Here is a 21,229-nt window from a genome sequence, read left to right on the forward strand (position 1 = left end):
GAAAACACACTGCAGAGCGTAATGCATCCATCAGCCAATAGCAGGAGCAGAAAGGATGCTGCTGCTCCGCTTCAGAACCCCACAAATGCAGGCTACGAGTCTCACTGCTGGCTGACACCGCCAATAGCACCCTGCAGCTGGGCAAAGCGATGGGGGAGGAGTGAGGCAGGAGTGGAGGATGCGAGAGATAGAGAGCGAGGAGGGAGGGATCTGATAGGATGGGGTTTTTGAGAGTGAGACGGAGTGCGTGCGGTTGTATCCGTGCGTGTACGTTGTGGGGGGGATTGATGTAGACCAAGAGAGGGACTGGGAGAAAGGCGAACCAGCGATGTTGTTGCCAGGGAACAGTGGCAATGAAGAAACCATCTGTAATGACTTATGACGGATAGACAGACAGGAAATCTGAAAGACGGGGACATTCACAGGAGAAAACATATGAATACACAAGGAGACAGAAAAAAATTATTTGGATTGAATTGCTCCTAAATTAAGAATTTTACGATTTTGAGGAAAGGATGAACAGGAGGAGCTGAGGAGAACACAGAAAATGGGGTTTTTAAAAAGTATTAATCCATCTACCCATGCAGATGGATGGACTTATTAGCAGGGATAAGAGCTGACATGTTGATGATCACGACATCTGAGTTAAAAGAGTAGAAAGGCAGAGTCCAGACAGAAATGGTTATTCAATGACAAATATAGAAACAGATACGGTTATGATATCATAGACCACAGGGACCTAAGTGGAATACTGAAAAATCCCCACAACGCTGCTCCCACTGCAGAGAACAGCTTTCTCTAGCACTCCCACCCAAACAACAAGGGGGTACGCCTCTACCTCATCCTGCCCAGGAGGACAGCAAGCTGTCCTGTCTGGTCTCTTCACACACCTGCTGCTGTCACTGGCAATCCCCCCCTAGAAACCAGGACTGGGGCCAATAACTTCACACAAGACAAAAAGGAGAGAAAAAAACACACCAGGCATGCATTGCCGTTCAATTGAAACAATAACATTTTCTTCTCTTGAGCCGAAGCGTCGCTGATTCACGGGGAAGACGGGAAGGCAGGAGTTAAAGAAGGACCGACGGACAGAGGAGAACGGACAAATCTGTCCCGTAAATGTGAGTACTGCCTCCCTCAGAGACCAGACTGCCATTCTCTTCCTCGTATCGAAGAGATGCTGTCACAGCATATTGTGTTTCTGCCTTTTCCATGGAGATTCTGTGGAAGACTTATCAATTTGAGCAAGTGCCTATGTATGGATGACGTACTTATTTTAGGTTGTGTAATGCATCTCAAATACGCAGCCATTCTCCATTGATGAGATAACATTTAATGCTCTATTTAATGTTGCTAATCAGGATTGAGTGCCTTTTTCCGTCTTCCAGAGCAATGAAATGTAAAACTAGCAGCCATGCCTTCCTGTGCTAATTTTCCTATTCATTTGTTTCAGAGCATGTCATGGCACTGTATTTTATGCAATTAATGCCTGCAGGGTATCCATTTCTGGTATTCAGACCAACGGCATTGCTGAGTGCCATGTCATTGTACTTAGAGGGGGTGTGTGCTTTTCATTGTTTACTTCGCCCGTATTATTTTGCATTGAGCTTGCTTGTACTGCAACACTCAGCGACTTCAATTATTGTTCAAGTGTATTAGCAATCCCCATCTACCATATGAGTAATAGTTGATTTTGTCAGTTTATTTTGCCCCTGGTGAAAACCCAGGCATTACATTTTTGTTGACTTCCATACATCAGCCGTAGGATTTGTTGCTCAATTGCAATCCTCAATGCCATGCATCTACTTCCATCATGTACTTGGAAGCTGGCATTTAAATCTTGTTTCAGAAAAGGTGCATGCTCAACACATTTGAGTGCCAATGTCATCTGCTTCCAATCATGTCTTGCATGGATGTAATAATATACATCAGGGGTGCTCAATACGTCGATCGCGATCTACCAGTCGATCGCAAAGGTAGTATTGGTAGATCGCATGAGTACCATGGTGGTTGCCTAAAGACAACTGGGAAGTGTCACGTTCAACAACAAAACAAATGTGCATAATTTTTTTATTCTTCAGTCATTTCAATGTACTTTAAAACGTATTTTTCTAAGCCTAAATTTCCCACTATAAAAATTCACCCGAACCGTCTGGACGTGGTAATGAGAACTGTCAGTTAGCTATGATTGACAGACCGTGCCCCGTTACCATAGCTACCCCCATGCTACGCGCTCTCTTTGGGAGACTGAATTTTCACAAGCTAGCTAGCTTAGTAGTATATCAATTATCGATAGATAGCTAAGGTAAGGACGTTGACTTATATCCAATTATAATTTTTGCTATCTAGCTAGCCAAGTTAAGATAAAAGCACAACTATAACGTCCTCATAAAAGCAAACTAGCAAGCTAACGTTATCGATAACATTGCCTTATGAAAGCAAACCTCCTAGCTAGCTAACGTTAGCTAGCTAGCTAAATGAATATCTGATATTCTGATAACCAGAAATAATCTAAAGGCACTCTAATTTAAGTGAACCTAACGTTAGTCAAATATTTGCATTGTCTGAACAGCAGGACGGTGTGACCTGTCAGATTTCTTTACGGAGCGTGGAAATGGGAGTGGTTACTGTATTCGTGACACAGCAAAATGACAACTTTCTCAACCGGTTGAAAATAGGACGATGAATTTAAAACGCATATTTCTCCAAAAATACAGAACGGACATATTTAATACTTTGCTAATTGTGTTTCTTCAATGCCTCTTGTGCAAATAGCACATAAAACCGAGAAAGTGTGAAAATAACCATGGTACTCCTTTAAAAAAAATAGACGTCAGCCTGTCTTCCATCCCGTCACTTGATTGATATAGGGCAGCCAGTTAGATGACATCTGAATTTTTCTGACACTTAGGTCACTGCGCATGCGCAAACGGCGCCAAGTGCAGCAAAACTAACAAGCTAGTCAGTCCAAGTACCGTTCCACCATGACTGATGAACATTTGGAAGTGTGCTTGAGGCTGGCTGTCAGCAGCTACTGTCCGGACTATGTATCCCTGGCTGATTCAATTCAGTGCAAGTCATCAGAGTAAACTCAGGTAATGACAAAAAAATGTACATAGTTAATTATGTTGTGTTGTGCAATATTGGCTCATGCGGTTATGCAAGGTACATCAACATACATTGTACATATAAAGAATCCTCAATATATTTGTAAATAAATATATGTTTCGCATTTTTGTAGTGGGTAGATCATTTTGACTTGGTCATTTTATAAGTAGCTCGCATGCTGAAAAAGTGTGAGCACCCCTGATATACATGATGTTATATTCCAGCTATGGTGATTCAAATTATGTATAGTTTCACTTCTATTTATCATCCATAAACTTAAATACAAGTCTGAAAACAGCTTTTCTGTCTTTTTAATGTTAAAAAGCACATTGACAAAACAGTAAGGCAAAAACTTGTGTCTGGCCTGATACTGTCATATACAACACTACAGTGCCTCATTGTTTCTCTGTATTGGTAAGTGATTGTTTTAAATTGGTCTCAGATGAGTCAAAGGGCAGTACAACATAGTCCTGCTTCAACACCATGATAAAGGATTGAATTAATTATATTACAAGGTGCATTATTAGCACAGCTGTGCCCTACAGACATATGACGGTGTTTATAGCATCTTATATTCTATGATCTTGACATATTAATTCTCAAACAAAATCAATAAATTCATTAAAATAGACGCAGATAAACGGAGCTACTCATATCACGTGAACAGACCAGTCTTGCAGCTACATACGTCTGGTAGTGGTTTTCCTTGGTACATCTGTTACCATAAATACTGCAGCCACTGACCCAGGGATCCTTTGCCACTAAGAGCCTTTCATTTGGGATCTGTTGGTGTTCTGCTTGAGTGCGCTGATGGCATTCACATGAAGCAATGTGGAAAATATACAATGCATTTAGAATTTCTGTACTATCTGACTGTCCGAGAACCGAGATGTGTCACAGTAGGCAAATCTAAATCACTCTCAAATTTGAAAAATTTGACCTGGTGGGCATATACACAACAATGCACATAAAAACACACATTGGCTCACACATATGTGCATATGTAAAGTTTAATTTTCAAATCGTTCTTATTTTTTCAGGTACTAACCATATAATTTTCAGATGTCAGTCCACATAGCATACATTTTTCAAGTCAGCACTGATTCATCATTTGAGACAGAGATGTCCTCTTGGTGTTCTGATAATAGCTCAAGTCACAATAAATACAATGTCCTTGAAATAGGTCACCCTATTATTCAAAAAGGAACACTGTCTCCTTAAATCAGGATGACATAAAGAAAAGGCTTGAACACTTCAGAAGTACACACTTCTGTGTGGATTAGGAGGAGATGAAGAAGGATTACGTCTAATTTTTCCTGAAATTTCACTCAGGATTTAGCAGGAAATTCACATTCTGATTGACTTTGAGGGAATGGGGGGTAGGAGTCCCTCTATCACGTGGATTTCACATGGTTGTCATGGGACAGTCTTGCGACCTGCACTTGGTACAGGTCTTGTTTTTAATCATATATAACTTGCTATTGTTGTTACTGCCATCTTCCACTGATTGTTATGGCCAGACAAGTTCTGTGATTTTCACCGAATCATACATTGTATATATATATATATCTTTCTTTTTTTTTAATCCACCCTATTGGCATACCGAGAGAGGTGTTCCACTGACTTCCTTCACATGGAGGAAATGAAGTAGGAGCCTTGTGTCTGCGAGCATTGAGTTTGAATACACTGAGCTCCCACCTTTGGTCCTCCTCAGCAGATCTGTCTGTCTTGCAGCATCCCCAGCCCCGGCTTTCCTCTCTGGAGGATGGGCACAACTGAGGCTACCTTACGAATGGAGAACATGGAAGTGAAGGATGAGTGGCAGGATGAGGACTTCCCCAGGTGAGCCTGCATGCTTCCTGGGTACAGCTCAGGGGATGCTCAGGATGGGCTTTAATTAGATGGGTTTTGCCTGAATTAGGGTTATGAGGGCAGCTCCAAATAGAGGCTGTTGCTAATGTTCATGGTGTGACTGCAGTTGATGATGCACAGATTTTTATAATTTGGGATGGACTGGTCCCTCCTCAACAGTACTACTTTTCACTTCAGCAATATGCACACAAAGCATGAAATCACAAGGTTAATTATCAATATTTTATCATGAAATTGATTAAATAACTCATATCTGTACCGTTCTGCTTAATTTAACTGCATTAATGTGTTATATTTGTATTTGAGTCTTGAGTCATTTACAAAATTTCACATTTCAAGTCTATCCTGGTGTCTATATAACAGGCAAGGTTTTATGGCTCATCTCTATCATTATGAAATCTGTTTGCAGTTTACAAGAAGGACCACCCTTGGTCCTGGCAGGGAGTATGGAGAGAGCTGAGCTGTTCCTTATTGGTCTGCCTGTGCTTTTTAGTCCAGCTTGAGGAAGGAGGTCACGCAATGGGTGGGATGGATTGATCATCCCTTTAAGTAGAAAAATTGTGACCTCCTCCCTTCATTGTTTAAGAGATGGGAGGTGGAGGAGAGGCCAACTGCCCGAGTTAGAGATGATCTTAAGTGCTCTGCACTGTACTCATTCCAACTTCTCTTCCTGCCCTTTGGTGCATCCAAGCAGTAGAACATGCCCATACTCAAGCACTGTTCTGATGAGGACAAAGTAAATTAGTAAGAGACCATTTGAGTCCTTCCAAGGAGGTAGTTGAGAGTCCATGCTATTGTAGTGGGTGTTGCTTGGCTAGTTCGCGAGGAAGTACAGTGAGGTGTAGTAAAGCAAAGGCCTCGTAGCAGGCTACGTTGGTGCGGACTGACCCGGATTCAGAATCATTAAAAAAACGTTGCTGTGGAGTTTCAAATGGTGAGGGATTCAAAGGGGAGTGATTGTAGCGGGTGTAGTTTGGTTAGTTTGATTGTAAGCACAGAGGTGCAATAAAGCGAAGGCCTCATGGCAGGTTACTCTGGTGATACAACCCTCTGGTTCAAAATAATGTTGCTGCCCTTAGCTAGTGATTTCACCTCTAGCTTACTAGTAATGCATTTGTCTTTGGAGTGAGAGGCCTGGGTTTCTATTCCCACCGTGGGTGAGTGCTTCTAACTCACTGTACTATGTCTTGGGGATCTGAAATGACCTCACAAAAGTGCAGCATCGGTGTTGCATAATTGACTCTATTAAAGGCCTTGGTCATGGCTGCCAATAAAACTCGAGCTACTGTGCTGTCTTGTGAGTCCGATGTGTTTGGCCAGGACTGGCATGCATTGACTAAGGTGATTGTGGTTGAACAGGTCTTCTGGTAAGCAAATTGATCTTTTACGACTGAAAGGATATGGTGGCTGTTTTGTTTCAGCATACCCTTTTCTGGAAGTTTTGCTATGATACGTGTTAGAGAGATTGGTCTGAACGGTTTGGTCGGTTTGCTCCTGGCTCTTTGGGTACGCGCACTACATTTGCGTTTTTCCGCATGGTTGAAAGCTTGCCCTCTGAGAATGACTGATTATAGAGATTAATCATGACAGGAGCTATATCTTCTTTTAGAAGCCAAGAAGTAATGCCCTCCGGGCCTGCCGCTTTTCTACTTTATGATTACTTTAGTAAGGACTTCACCTCTCCAACAGAGCAAAGCTCATTCTTGTCGCTAGATGTTGGAAGAGGGAGAATGCTCTGCGATGTGCTTTCACACCACGCCCCAGCAAAAACGTCTTTTTAATTCCCTGGCCACATCTGCCTTTGCAACTTCATCCATCCATACATGGCCTGAGCCCTTTGGCTTCCTTTTCAGCTGTGTATTTACAAAGTCTCACCATTTTCGTGGATCGTCATTCTTCAGCTGTTGAGTGTGGCTTGTGTACTGTAGTATGAATCCTTTAAAGGCATTCATTGGCATTTCCTCTTACTAATACAGTTACTGATAACATCTTATATTTAGATGTTACATAGAAAAGCATCTTACACTGATAAAGGCAATATTCAGAGAAATACATTTTTGGTCCTCGCTTTATATGCAAACATTTATCTCGAAAGCATTTGTTTTATGAATGTAGTTACTGTTACATACATTAAAAATGTTTTCATGTGATAATAATAATAACCACAATAATTTATAGATAATCAACAGTCTATTAAACCTTTTTTTGTGAACATTTGAAATGATGGAATGTGAATTGAGTGGAACCAGCACATTGGTGTGATGTCATTATTATTTCTTGTAGTAAATACCTAGCAGCAGTGCATTACATAAATTGTAATCCACCCCTGAGGGATGATGCGAGTTCCCATCTGGACCAGCTTTGCACCGGCCTAGGAAAGCCTTCTAGAATGGGTTGTAAATGAGTAGCCTATGAAAATGAACAGCAGCACAGTGTTTTTATATGTTACATTACATTAGTCACTTGGCAGGAGCTCTTATGCAAAGTAACTTACCTAAGTGGAGAGCGGAGAGATTCATTATGAGCAAACCAAAATGTTTGGTGATGAATGTGCTAATAGTGGCTGTAACAGCCATATATGGAAAATATATAAAGGACATGTAAAAATTACATTCAGGCTCACAGGTATGGAGAAAACTGGTTGCTATGACAACATAGAGGTTAAGGTGTGAAAAATCAGAGGATAGAAGCAAGTGTCAGGGCCTATTGTAACCATTAATATTAAAATATTTTCAGTACCAGACCTGATGATTTAGGTTGCTGGCTTGTGTAATACTTTTCCTGATTAAATTATCTACATAAAATATAGAGAAGTACCATAGCTGTGGCACAACTGTGTAGATGGTTTGTGGTGTTGGCCTACATGTTTTCTTGATTTGGCTCTGTACTCCTCGATTATATATTTGTAATCAAACAATTTACATGTGGTTAAAGCGCACACTTTCAGCTTTTATTTCACTATGTAAAAATTACAAAACTTTTTATACATAGTCCCCCCGTTTCAAGGTACCATAATGTTTGGGACAAATGGTTTCACTTGTTTCTGATTAGTCAGTTGTGTTTAACTGCTTCATTAGTGCAGGTATGAGACAGCTTTCAATATTTCATCTTGATTCTAGGCTTTTGGTTGCCTTTGGAGTCTGTTATTGCTGTTTGTCAATGAGGACCAGAGTCGTACCAATGAAATGTGCAGAATGCATTCTGAAGTATACACAAGCATCTTATCTGCTCTCGTTCAACCATATGCCTCCAAACTCATCGGATGGTGCTTCATCCTACAGCAAGACAACAATCCCAATCATACTGCTAAAGCAACAAATGAATTCTTTAAAGCCAAAAACTAAAATCCTTGTTTGGCCAAGTCATTCACCTGATCTGAATCTAAATAAACATGCATTTCAAATAGCCCCCAAACAAGCAGGAGCTGAAGATGGCTGCAGTACAGACCTGGGTAGAGCATCACCGGTGAAGATACTCAGCACCTGGTGATGTCTATAGGTCACGGAAGTCAAGCAGTCATTACATGCAAAGGATATGCAACAAAGTACTAAACACAACTACTTTCATTTACATAACATTAATATGTCCCAAACATTATGGTGTCCTGATATGTGTTGCAATTTCTACGTGGTGAAACCAATATGTATAACAATCCCATTTAATAAAATTTGAGAATGTGCACTTTTAACCTTTTAAGTCCCAAACATTATGGAGCACGCTATATTCTATCCAATATTTGGGTTTATTATATGATGGACTAATTTAGGGAAATATGTTTAATTCAAGGTAGATTCAGAAATTAATTTGCAAGGAGACAAAACCCTAACCTCAGAAACAATTGTTAGCATAGTGTTTTGAATTCCTTATGCTCACAAGACTCAATCTTGAAGGTTGATGTAATGTAGACAAACTGATTGTAAGAAAGTCATTTCCCATTGATTAGCTTGTGCAGTCGTATAGCAAGGTTTAAAAGTCACATCACCAGCACACTGTTAATTAAAAGTAAACACGATCAAGGGTAGGCCCTTGAGCTGTGATGTATATTTGACATCTACCCAGGACAGTAACATGGGAATTGCTACCATGATATAATTGTTTTTCCCACCATCCTTGCGAAATTCACAACCAACCACATCTATTTTAGTAATAGCATTGCATTTAGAAAGAAAGCAGGCTTATGCAGATCAGTGCTGGACTGGATAGGTTTCTATATTGATTATAGTCAATAGTCTCTCAGAAGCAAAGTACTTGTACATGAGTCCGAGCATCCACTGTTATTTACTATGCACCACCCAATCCCCACCTTGCACCACCCATCCCCCCGTATGCTAAATAGGAGCAACTGTAAGATTGAGAAAGGAGAGTGGAAATACTGAAAGAGAGGACATTATGAAGGAGGGGGGAGAGGGAAAGAGAGAGAGAGAGCGATGAATAAGGCTGCCTGAGTCTAAGAAAAGAGCAGGTGCAGCTCTGCCCTTATATGGTAATGCCCTACGTCATGTGACCACAGTCAGCAGTCAACAACACAGCATCATCTCAGGAAGATGGAGGCCGGACAGGCTTAGAGAAAGGAGAGGAGCAGCAGATGCATCATAAGGCCAAGTCCCTTCTGTGGTTTGTGTGTGTGTGCGTGCGTGTGTGTGTGAGCTAGGCTGAATGTCGCAGCTCCAATTTCCTAAAAGGGTGCTGCACAGGGACAATTTAGGATAAACGACTGTAGATGAAAAGCAACCTTAATCCTGTATAAAATCATTCCCTCTTCTTCTCCTGCAGGTGAGTCCAAACTGTTCCAAATTTCACACGTTTGCTCGCTTCGTCACGGCCTTATTTCACCTTTTCTGTTCCTCTGCTTTCTGCTGTATTATGTGTGGAAAATATCAGCTGTTCGATGATAAGCTCAGAGGAATAAGGGCTACAAGCAGTATATTTGTGTCTAGAGGTACAATTTATCTGCGTAGCGCTGTTCTGTGTAGGGGTGCAGGGGATAAGCTCTCTGCGTAGAGTAATTCTGTGCAGAGGTGCAGAGGGTTAACCATCTGCTTAGCGCAGTTCTGCGCAGAGGTGGTGAAGGATAAGCGTCTGCTTTACGGAGTTCTGCACAGAGGTAGTGAAGGATAAGCGTCTGCTTAGCGCAGTTTTGTGCAGAGGGATAACCGTCTGCACAGCCGTGCAGCTGTGTGATTAGTCTGTGCAGGGGGATAATCATTTTGCACAGTTATATGCAGAGACATCATTTGTCAGGGTAGCGTAGTTCTGTATACTGGGGAAACCAGTCTGCGCAGTCCTGCACAGTGCTGCAATTTGAGGGGGGTGATAAAGTCTTTCACTTTCACTCAGATACTCATTGCCCTGTCTAGCAGGCTGTGAGCGAATGTCAGCTCTCCATAGATGTGCAATGAGGTGTTTTGTGCATTTGGGGGTTTTTTTTGGCTCTTTTCTCTTTCACTTCAGAGGGATACTCTGGAATAATGATTTCCTGTAAAATGGCTATAGGGTGGCAGTTGTTTCTGCCTTAACACAGCAGAGGGGTTATTAACATGTCACCAGTTCACTCCTTTCTCATTTCTTTCTGTGCTGCTACTAGAATTTTAAAAGCCCCCAGAGGGACTTTGATTACCGCCTTTCTTTCTAGTTGTACAGATTTTCTGTAGGCTGTAGTTAGTATTCACACAATGGTTTATCGGGGGGGTTATTATCTCTCTTCCAATGATGTTCGTGCTACCGTGCTGGAACAACTTCATGTAGTGTTGTTTGAGAGGAAATTTTGAGGTTTCATTTTGAGTAATGTTGAAATCTTCAACAATAATTAGATGTGATATTATAGGGTCAAGAAACTTTTTAAATCTTGGCTTTGCAGCTTTCTTTTTTTGGCAACAAATTACTTGAACTATATGCCATTAAGCCTACATAACATGATCATCAGGATGACATAACTCAGAACCAGTCATGGCAGTGTATTTCTGAAGACTCAAGACAAATATCATGTGACGAATTGTGTCATACGATGAATAATGCATGCTGCATATTTTACGATGCAGGGTCAAAATAACTGCTACAAAATTATCGCTGCATATATTGCTCAAGGCAGCATTAAGTAGGCTTTCTTTACAGCATGTGGTTCGAGGAGCATGCAGCTGCTGTGGAGGAAGTGTGTGGCTGTGTGTGCATTCTGCTGCCACAGTCTTGTGTTCTCTGCCGCAGGCCACTTCCAGAAGACGGTGACATGGAGACCTCCTGCGGACTCACAGATGATAGGACGTGTGAGTAGAGTGCTGTCCAAACACACGACCACAGCACATATACCAGGTCTGCCGAGAGCCACTGGAGGCACTGCACACGCCTGCTCAGCGTGTGCTGAATCTCAATGAGCTGACTGCTTTGGTTTGTTTTTATTGGAACATCTTGTACCAAAACCAAATGTATACATGGGAATGTTTCACTGTCGGTCATGTGCACGGACACAACTTTATTCCTGTTAAATCACCAGGGGAACAGGAAAGAAAATGACCCTTAGCCTATTAGAAAGTTGTAAGGTTTATTTTGAGTCACAATGAGTGAAATTAAGCTAAACCAATCACGGTGACATTTCTAACATTCTGACACTGGCTCTTACGTTAGCTCCACCCACTTCCCTCAATGTGGGTTTGGGAGGAGGGGGCTCAGGCCATCGGAAGCGACGCACCTTAGTGGCCCCTGAGATGAACCTGTCTCTGGACCACAGCGAGGGCTCTCTGCTGTCCGACGACTTCCTTGACACACCAGACGACCTCGACATCAACGTGGACGACATCGAGACACCGGATGAGACAGACTCTCTTGAGTTCATCACCAATGGCAACGAGCTGGAGTGGGAAGGTCAGCCCAGGGAAATGGGTGTCATGGGGTTGGAGCACATTACATGTTGAGTTCTCTCACTACAAACCACAAGGGTCAAGGCTGTATGTGCCTATGTACTGTACAGTAAGCCTTAGATTTCTCTCATCATCCCTTCTTCAGATTTTCCTCTTAAGAGATGCAGAGGACTGAAAGTCATTAAAATGAGGTCATGTTGTGATTCCACATTGAACTGCTAATGTATTCAGAACCCATGTGATTTCACTTACATCACTTCTGCCAGGCCTGCAGTCGCACCAAACCAGCCATAATATGAACTCAGAAGCTCAATGTGACCTTGTTGGATTGGCAGTGTGGTGAACTGCGGTAGTTGGTTGTGCACCAGAGATGGAAAATCCCAGTTCAGAAAGTGAAAGTCCGCCCCAGTATTTTGTTCCAGTTACCAGGAGTTGCTAAATTGTGCACACAGGAGGTAGAACTGTTCAGTGAAATCAGCTGGCTGAGTTCACGGGTGGAAGAAACGACTTTCACTTTCTGACCCCTGGAATTTTAATCTCTGTTGTACACAGATGACACGCCGGTGGCCTCTGCCAAGGCCCCCCCGGGTGACCGGGCAGGGCAGGCAGGGGAGGACGGGGACGGCGCGGGCGCAAACGGGCGGCTGTGGAGGACGGTCATCATCGGGGAGCAAGAGCATCGCATCGACATGCAGGTCATCAGGCCGTACCTACGCGTCATCACGCACGGGGGTCAGTCAGTCCGTCCGCTTCGGCTTCTCGGTCACACGGTGTGCTTGCGTGACCTTTTCAGCACGTGTCTGTTTTGGTCCTTCCTTTAGGTTATTATGGGGAGGGGCTGAACGCCATCATTGTGTTTGCAGCCTGCTACCTTCCCGACAGCAGCTGCGCAGACTACCACTACATCATGGAGAATCTCTTTCTGTAAGTGACAGTGACCCCCCCAAGACCCTGCACATTTGAAGCATTTATTAAGTCACAAGGTGCATACTTCCATTGTTCTAATTTATAAACAGGAATATAATAAAAATGTATTTTTGACTATGTCATGTATAAACACAAGAGCTGGAGGTGTGCGCATTCTGTGTGGATTTTCACATCAACTTCAAATTGTCAGCCCACTGAACAGTCACACACCTTATTAGATTAAACGTAAACGCCATGTCAATTAAGCAGTATTCACGGTTTCCAAGTATGAAATCGTTCTGATGTGGTATTTTTAATAACTTGGCATTTTGCTACCTGCGCTCTCCTCTCTGTCTTTACGCCCTTACCCTCCACCTTTTCAGGTACGTGGTCAGCAGCTTAGAGATGCTGGTGGCTGAGGACTACATGATCATTTACATGAATGGAGCTACGCCACGCAGGAAGATGCCCGGCCTAAGCTGGCTGAAGAAGTGCTACCAGATGATTGACAGGAGGTACTGCATGGCGTGTAATGTCTAGTCCCCGTACTGTACCAGAGACGTAAATGCATTTGCCATTTGCAATTATGATGGACATGCGAGTGTTGCCAGACACAGCTGAGGCCTTGTAGAAATCAATGGAAAGTAATTGCACTTGTCAAAGACCATCATGAGCAATGGAAGCTGGAATCACACAGATTATGAAAACATAATAAATTGGATGGTTTCCGTTGACAAACGATGGCATTCGAGGGGCATCTAGGGTAGCAAGCCCAAGGTTTTTAAAAAATGTCAAAACATTTTTGAAAATTAAGATGTGTATGTGCGCTCCTCTCCCACAGAGGTGTTTGCTTTGCTCATCCATGTTACATCTAAAAAGATCCGTTTTTTCATTATTTTGAATTATAAGATGTCATCTGTATATTTTACCTGCACTGTAAGTATAGAACATTATAGACACCCACCAAGATGACCAGTTTCAGCATGATTGACCATTTCATTTTTTTTCCACATATATCTAAAAGTATTCAATAGGAGGCAATCTGTAATAAGACCTCTGTGCAAATAATTCAGCCTGTCAGTTCTGATCTGTATGAAAGGGTGACTGACTTTAATTCTATAGTACATTCTGCAAAGTCTAAATACATATTAATTGTGTATTTCCAGGGTGACCTGCAAACCCCCTATTTGGATATTTCCTGTGTTGTTAATTTCTCTAATGAGCCTGTCCATTTCTCATGTGCTGCACGACTTTGCTTTTCTGTTTCTGCAAGGCTGAGGAAGAACCTGAAATCTCTGATTATCACTCACCCCTCCTGGTTCATCCGCACTGTACTGGCCATCTCAAGGCCCTTCATCAGGTGAGCACGCTAAGTGAACCAGACTCCTCTCTATCACAGCGACTCCAGTGAGTATTATGGTGCAAAATAATGAAATACGTTCCCTGCCGCAGCCTGTTGGCGGACACTGTTTCTGAGGAGTGAAACAGTGGGGAGCGTACTGCAAATGAGAAAAAAAGCATGTTTGATGGTGTTAATCGATGGCGCTATGAGTCACTCTTTGCATTCTGAGCTGTCAAAAACAAGTAATCAGGTACTAACTATTATGTCCACAATGTTTCCCATATGAATGGAGCCTTTTTATGTTTTTCATACAGCGTGAAATTTATGGACAAAATCCGCTACGTACACAGCCTGGAGGAGCTGGAACAGATCATCCCAATGGAGCATGTTCAGATCCCCGAGTGTGTGCTGCAGTAAGTACTGGCTACCACCAGGGGTAGCAATTGCCTTTGCTACTAATTCCCTCATTAGCCTTTACTGGACAGTGCTCATTGAAATATTATAACAGAATTATTTCATATAAGCAGAGGTGGGTAACCCGGCTTCAAAGAGTAAAAAGACTGACCATGTATTTGCTCCACCACCATGCACTAAACCAGCTGATTCTAATTAGCATAACTCTTCACCATGGTAGGAGAACTAATTATTGTAATCAGCTGGTTTAGTGCAGGTTGGTGGCGCAAATACATGGTCAGTCTTTTTACTCTTTGAAGCCGGGTTACCCACCTCTGCATATAAGTGCAGTATATGCATACCATTAGTTGAACAGTTATACAGCCATAGAGCCCTAAAATTTCTTGAAGCAAAAATAATCATCTGAATCATTACATTCAAAAGTAAAATCACATTTATTCTCTGTACATATTAAAGCGTATGTCTTGACTCTGTTTTACAGTTCCTAAATTGCTCATATTTATTTGGCATTCTAGATATGAGGAAGAAAGAAATAAGGCTCGAAAAGAAAGGTAAAAAAAAAGCACTGCCACGCCACTGATAAAATGAATAAAAATCTCACAAAATCATAATTGTGAAATGGTCATTTAGAGCGTATTGTAGCTGTGGTTGTACAAGGATTCTGGTTAAATGGTGAACTTCTCCTGCAAAGTTCATTCTGCAACCTGCAATAAGCATGAAGTAAATCACAACACCAGACTATGTATTATTTTATACTGTGAGGTGCTCATCTAAATTAAGAACTGGAATAGAAACTCTGGCTTTTCGGCTGAAGGTCAGAAAAACTGGGACAGTTACATCACGTTTAACCTTAAACTAAAACATTTGCTTTGGGGTAAAAATGAATCACTTTGTTATTTCATGTTTGCCCCAGAAAAATTCATTCTTTCTTTAATGCCATGATATGGAAATATTGTTTTAAATACAGGATTAGATGGGTACATCTGATGGATACAGCAAGTATCTTATCCTTTCCCCATTTTATGTTGAGCAGAAAAATGCAATGGTCCCCTGAAATGAAGCTCTGATATGTGTGGTGGGCTGTGACATCATAGAACTTATGAAATGTGCAGTGTGAGCGTGCCCTGTAATGTAAGCTCATTTTTTCATTCAATCTCCTGCCCTCTACAGGATGGAACAGGAACAGCAGCAGTATCTGCCACAGCCGCACTCACAGCCTCCAGCCAAAACAGAAAGGTAATTAAAAATGGCAAAAAGCCATAGGGGTTTATGTGTTTGTGCAGGAGGAAGGTGTACTCATTTTCACACACTTTGTTGCAAAAAGCACATAGAGTGAATAAAAAAATAACCACAATTTGACATGTTTACAGGCCAGCATCTATGGTGGAAGTAAAGTACTGTCAAGTAAAACTGATAAATGTCCATCTCAACAGCAATACACTGTGTGGCACTAAAACTATTTCATGAAGCTATCAGCATTCAGAGGTAAATTCTAAATAGTCCACATTAGATTAATTTCTGAATCACAAAACAATATCAAGTCTATAATATCATTTCATTCAGATTATTACTCTTTTCTTTTAAAATCATTTTAAAATAAAGATACATGGTTAAACATGTTTATTTTTATGTTTACAGGCCAGCATCTATGGTGGAAGAGCAGGGACTGTAAGGTGAATTAGAAGCTCTGTGCCTCCCATTAGGTAAGCCATCAACATACTGTACTCTGTGCTGTACATGAGGGGTCTCAAGCTCCCATCTTGGGTATCTGCAGTGCCTGCATGTTTTTGAGGTTTCCTTTCAATCAGCAGCCCGTTTAGGCCTTGGAAACAAGGTGTGTGGACTCTTTAGTCAAACAATGACTTCAATTGAGCACTTAAGTGCTGATGCACACCAACAGCCAACAGATATCGTGGCCTTCCTGGATTTTAATATCAGATCCCTGCCCTACAGTACAAATCATCATCTATGGATCAGTGTAACTATTTTAATTGCCACTAGATGGCATTCCATCATTTAGAATGGTGGTTCTCAAGCTCAGCTTTCCTTCCAACCATATTTGCAATCCCAGAATTTTAACAAGTTACTTTTCTTAATTATGTGTTACAATGTTTAGAGGGATTATTTACCCTTTTAACTCACATTATGTCCTATATAGCTGTGCATGCCACAAAGAATACAAGTCTCATATTCACAGTGTGGTGTACTGCAAACGGTTTCAACAGGGCTGCCCAACCCTGTTACTAGGGATCTGCTGTCTGGAAGGTTTTTTAATTAATCAAATTAAAAACTGAGGTGAATCAATAGGTTCCTAACTGGTGAAAGTGTGGATCCTGGGCTACAAAAACTAACCATATGGTAGATAATGAAGAATTATTCTTCATGGCATGCTAAGCATTTTCTTAAATAATGTGACTTAAGAGGGTGAATAATTCAACCAAACATAAAAAGCACCTAATTAAGAAAAAAAAATGGCATGATAAAATTCTGGGATTGCAATTGTGGTTAGAACGAAAACCAGCATACACCAGAGGTCCCCCAGGACCGAGGTTGAGAACCACTGATTTAGAAACGCTTGTCTGACCTTGCAGGATTGTGAGTGCTCAAGTACCAAAGCAGATGTTCCAACTCATTTTTTTAAACGTATACAGCTCCACTATTACATAAGCCCCACCTGCTAGGTTCTCACACTAGTATCTAACCCAGATGAGTGATATTTTGAATACATTATCAAATGTCTCCACATTAACCTTAATTATAGTAGCGCCATTGCTGTGTTTTGTAATCACATGGCATGCTGACCTACTGATTGCATAATATGCCACTCCGCATATAGTATAATATATAGTTGTGGCACAGGTGAAAGTAACTTAGATGGCTGGACCCTGGTCTTTTTTTAAAATATGAAGCATATATTAAAAAGTAATTGCATCTATTTAGAGCAAATATCGAACTCATTGTGTGCTGTTGTTGTGGTATTTATCCAGTTCTAATAGTTTATAATAACATCTCTAATCAGGAGGTGAGCAAAGAGGGTGGGTTTTAGCAATGCACCAGTCGGTCTTAAATGCAATTATATAATTTGGCACTTAAATTTCAGAATTCATGGGTTTATTCAAATTGTTTCATGAACGTACCGGGAAACCTGGATTGTGTTCTAAAGCATGTTTGCATACTTCTACTGCCATTTCATACTTGGTGAGGTATAGATTTACAATATTCTCATTTGAAAATACATGCAAATAATGTAATTTTTACCAAAATCATGGCTTTTTTGCAAGAAGAAAATTTGAATGTTTGGACGTGCAGTATACACAGCAAATAAATTATGAAGCCAACAATTCATTTTAACACTTTATTTTCTCTGTGACAGGAAGAAGTTTGGAGTGAGAAAAAAAAGCATTTACACATTCAGCAAGTGGAAATCAAACAACTGTACAAAGGAAATATGTGACTTTAGAAACAGTGCTTTTCCTTATGAGAGAGTCACCCCCACACACTCCATGCTCAGCTTAGATTGCCCGCCTAAGTCCTCCACTCCAGGTCTAATATTACTCTGGAAATTCCAACATGAAGCATTCCAATGAAGGCATGCTTCCCCATCCTTGGATAGGATCTGTGCTCTTGTGGGCTCCCCCAACCCCTAAAATGTAGGCCCGTCTGTTTCAATGGGTCATGGAATACATTACTAAGGACTCACATGTGAAGTACACTTTCAGTGATAAAATTGATTGCACAGAATCTGCCAGTGAAAGTTGATGCTGATGAAAAAATATTGTGCTGAAGCAAAAATGTGCAAACTTGGACTGTTCAATTTTTTTTTAAATGTGCACCTCACAAATCTGTGAACGTCGAGCAAGTGTGCCACCAGTGAACTGGGTCCCATGAGACGATATCACATTGTACCTCACCACCACAGAAAATCCTATGTTGTACTATTTTTGAGAGCCCCTGTCAGTCAGGGCCCTTGGAATCATGCTAAAATCCTCCCCACCCCACCACCCCCCCCCCCCCCCACCCACCCCCCACCCCCCCACCCACCCCCACCAAAGGAACCACTGTCCTTGTGCACCATGAAACCCAGCCTGTTTTCAACTGGTGTGTAGTGCTAGCTGTCTTTTCCCGTTTCCCTGCCATGAATGTCTAAGCACTTATAATTCATCCAGTTGTAACTGTGGCAGCATCACCCTGTTTGTAAATATTAATTCTGCCATGTTTCTGATCAACCTGCCCTGCTATATGACAAATAGCCAAACACCTTTTGGTTGCTGATGTTTCGATTTGCCCAGGAATCTGCACTCTAAAACGGTGGCATCTGTGTACAGTAATTTAACCGCTTGTGCTTGTTCCCCATAATGCTGTCCGGTGTCATTTCTCTGTTTAAAAGTGTACATCGTTGTCTGTGCTCTTTTGAAAATGACTGTTTTGGAGTCAAGGCATCAGAGTACATCTGCTAAGCATTTGACTACAGTTTAATAGAATAGCCTCTTATCTGTATGGTGATTTCTGTAAAGGTTTGATTGTATTTAAGTGCTGCCGGCACTCAAACTTTCTTACATCTATTGATAAGCTGTGTTGATAAGTGGTGCAGATTGGTTCCCATGATGGGAAAGGTCACATCTCCTGGTCATGAAAGCAGCATGTTTTTATCATTAATTTGCCTATTGATTTGTTTATTGTTGTCTTCTACTGTAAAGATTTCTTGCTTCTGACCAGCAGTAGAGACCAATAGAGTTTTATTTTTCTTATCAATTATATGTATATACAGTACAGTAGCTATGTTGATTTGCACTTTGAAATTAATTGTTCAAATAACTTATTGAATGGTAAGAATATAGTATAATTGTTAGTGATTTTTTTAACAGTTTTATTTTTCATCACAACCAATTCCAGTGACAATTGTGCTGTCAAATCTCTGGTATACCTCTCTGTCCTGTATCATTTTTATCATGTGTAACATTGTCAAATATTAAATCTAGAAGCCTTCTGGCAAACATGACATGTTTTAATCAGCAATATTTTTGGATATGCCATTGATAGTACACTAGACTGCTTTGTTGGAATGAACTTACTTTCTGGTGTTATCTGATTTAAAAAAGGTATGTGGATAAAAGCACATTATTAGGGAAGGACTACTTTCACTATCCGTCACACAGCTGTGGCTTATAAATCGTTTACTTTATGAGGAAAGCACAAAGGCCCAGAGATGCATGCAGTTTTTCTGTACCATGCGATGCTACTTGGTTCTGTCCTAGTCTTATATTATTTATCATTTCTTGTTTATGATTTTCCTTTGTAAGAAAGAGTTAAACCCAAGAAACACTCAATGGGTAAAATTTGTCCAACTGCATAAATAATGATACACATTGGCTAACTTACTGTAAAATATCTGTGCTTAGCATTAAATATAAAGCTGACATAATCTGATTATATCTATACTCTTTATTTACTTATTGCACGGAGCTTCGACAATAAGCAGTTTTGTGCCGTCGATTTTCAGTAGCAACGACGGCAGAGAGTCCGGCGGTAGGATGTGTGTTGATGGAACGCGGGCGGTTCACTCGCCTCACTCTGCTGCTGTGGAAAAAAAACTCTTTTGTAAAGGACCTTGCTGGAACCGCCTCCGTGCAAAAGCAAAACAGGTTTGTAAGAGCTGTTCGTATACCGACGACCCATTCTGATTCCTGGATCTGTGGAGACAACTGTCGCCGTTCAAGCAATTTTAATGCTGTATCAAACATCCGCAGAGCAGCTGATATGGATATTCTAACAGAACTGAAATTGCATTAGATTTTATCGCTGTCAAGTAAAACTGATAAATGTCAGTCTCACCGGCAATACACTCTATGGTACCAAAACTATTTCATGAAGCCATCAGCATTCAGAGGTAAATTCGAAATAGTTCACATTAAATTAATTTCTGAATCACAAAGCAATATCAGATGACAATACCATTTAACTTAAATATTGAGTTCCTCAGATTATTATTATTTTCTTTTAAAATAATGATACATGGTTAAACATATTTATTGTGTGCAAGCAGAACAATTAATTTGCATACTCAAATGAACTTAATCCAAATGTTTATTCTAAATTAGTTTCTCTGCTTGAATTGTTGACCTCACCTTAGTCTGTCACATCAGGTTTCAAAGTTCAGTATATAGTAAATGACTCAGTTCTGATATTGTTTAAACTACAAGAAGTAATGCTGTGTTTATTAAATCAAAATTAACAAACATTCAACATTTCTTTACAGTTGTATTTTTTTCACATACTGTACCCTCCTTAAAATATTAATATTGCTTCAGACTGAAGCAGCTACCTGACAGATACTGAATCTCATCTCCTCTATACAGCTCTATCACTCTGGCGTTACAGATCATCATTTATGGAAGATTCTTATATCCATGCCACCCATAATGGATAAATCGATACTTGTGACAGCAATATGTTACAGTGCAATGTGTGCACATAGTGTTTTATGTTCAGAATAGCAGCTATATAACTGAGCCAATGTGGCTCTTGATTCCAGTGGTTTAATGTGCGCAGTTCACCTTTTTCAATGACTTTGCTTTCAGCTAATATTCTGAGCAGAATGTAATGAAACAACTTGATCTCAATTTAAAGTGTAAGCATGAGAGAGGTCAAATCGCAGATAATAAGAGTCAAAGTGCGCGTGCGCTCACTCGAGTTAAAGGACAGTAAAGTAGGTGACTCATATGTACCTGAGACCTGT

At 40.9% G+C, this 21,229-nt stretch overlaps 1 protein-coding gene across 4 annotated transcripts; it reads left to right on the top strand.

Moving 5' to 3' along the window:
- The first annotated feature begins 73 nt into the window (after positions 1–73).
- Positions 74–19,915, top strand: atcaya (ATCAY kinesin light chain interacting caytaxin a). 4 transcript variants are annotated; one of them, XM_064331671.1, is made up of 13 exons: positions 78–1,121; positions 4,843–4,950; positions 11,182–11,240; positions 11,599–11,835; positions 12,384–12,563; positions 12,653–12,755; positions 13,121–13,252; positions 14,011–14,097; positions 14,394–14,492; positions 15,009–15,044; positions 15,664–15,729; positions 16,132–16,196; positions 17,867–19,915. In XM_064331671.1, the coding sequence occupies exons 2-12, from the start codon at positions 4,874–4,876 to the stop codon at positions 16,163–16,165; spliced, it is 1,110 nt and encodes a 369-aa protein (XP_064187741.1). In that variant the 5' UTR covers positions 78–1,121; positions 4,843–4,873; the 3' UTR covers positions 16,166–16,196; positions 17,867–19,915. The 4 variants fall into 4 exon arrangements, with proteins under 4 accessions (XP_064187739.1, XP_064187741.1, XP_064187740.1 ...); XM_064331669.1 differs by lacking the exons at positions 16,132–16,196; positions 17,867–19,915 and adding an exon at positions 15,864–15,975 and having other exon boundaries at positions 74–1,121; XM_064331670.1 differs by lacking the exons at positions 78–1,121; positions 4,843–4,950; positions 16,132–16,196; positions 17,867–19,915 and adding exons at positions 7,976–9,594; positions 15,864–15,975.
- The last annotated feature ends 1,314 nt before the right edge of the window (positions 19,916–21,229 follow it).

The sequence above is a fragment of the Anguilla rostrata genome, chromosome 4 (assembly GCF_018555375.3).
Source record: "Anguilla rostrata isolate EN2019 chromosome 4, ASM1855537v3, whole genome shotgun sequence".
NCBI lineage: Eukaryota > Metazoa > Chordata > Actinopteri > Anguilliformes > Anguillidae > Anguilla > Anguilla rostrata.

Bases quoted from the DNA above. Each gene is read 5' to 3' on its own strand.
- atcaya (XM_064331669.1), top strand. From the start codon at position 4,874: ATGGGCACAACTGAGGCTACCTTACGAATGGAGAACATGGAAGTGAAG. The intron at 14,493-15,008 runs GTAAGTACTGGC...TTGGCATTCTAG, and splicing joins ATCCCCGAGTGTGTGCTGCA to ATATGAGGAAGAAAGAAATA. The intron at 15,045-15,663 runs GTAAAAAAAAAG...TGCCCTCTACAG, and splicing joins AATAAGGCTCGAAAAGAAAG to GATGGAACAGGAACAGCAGC.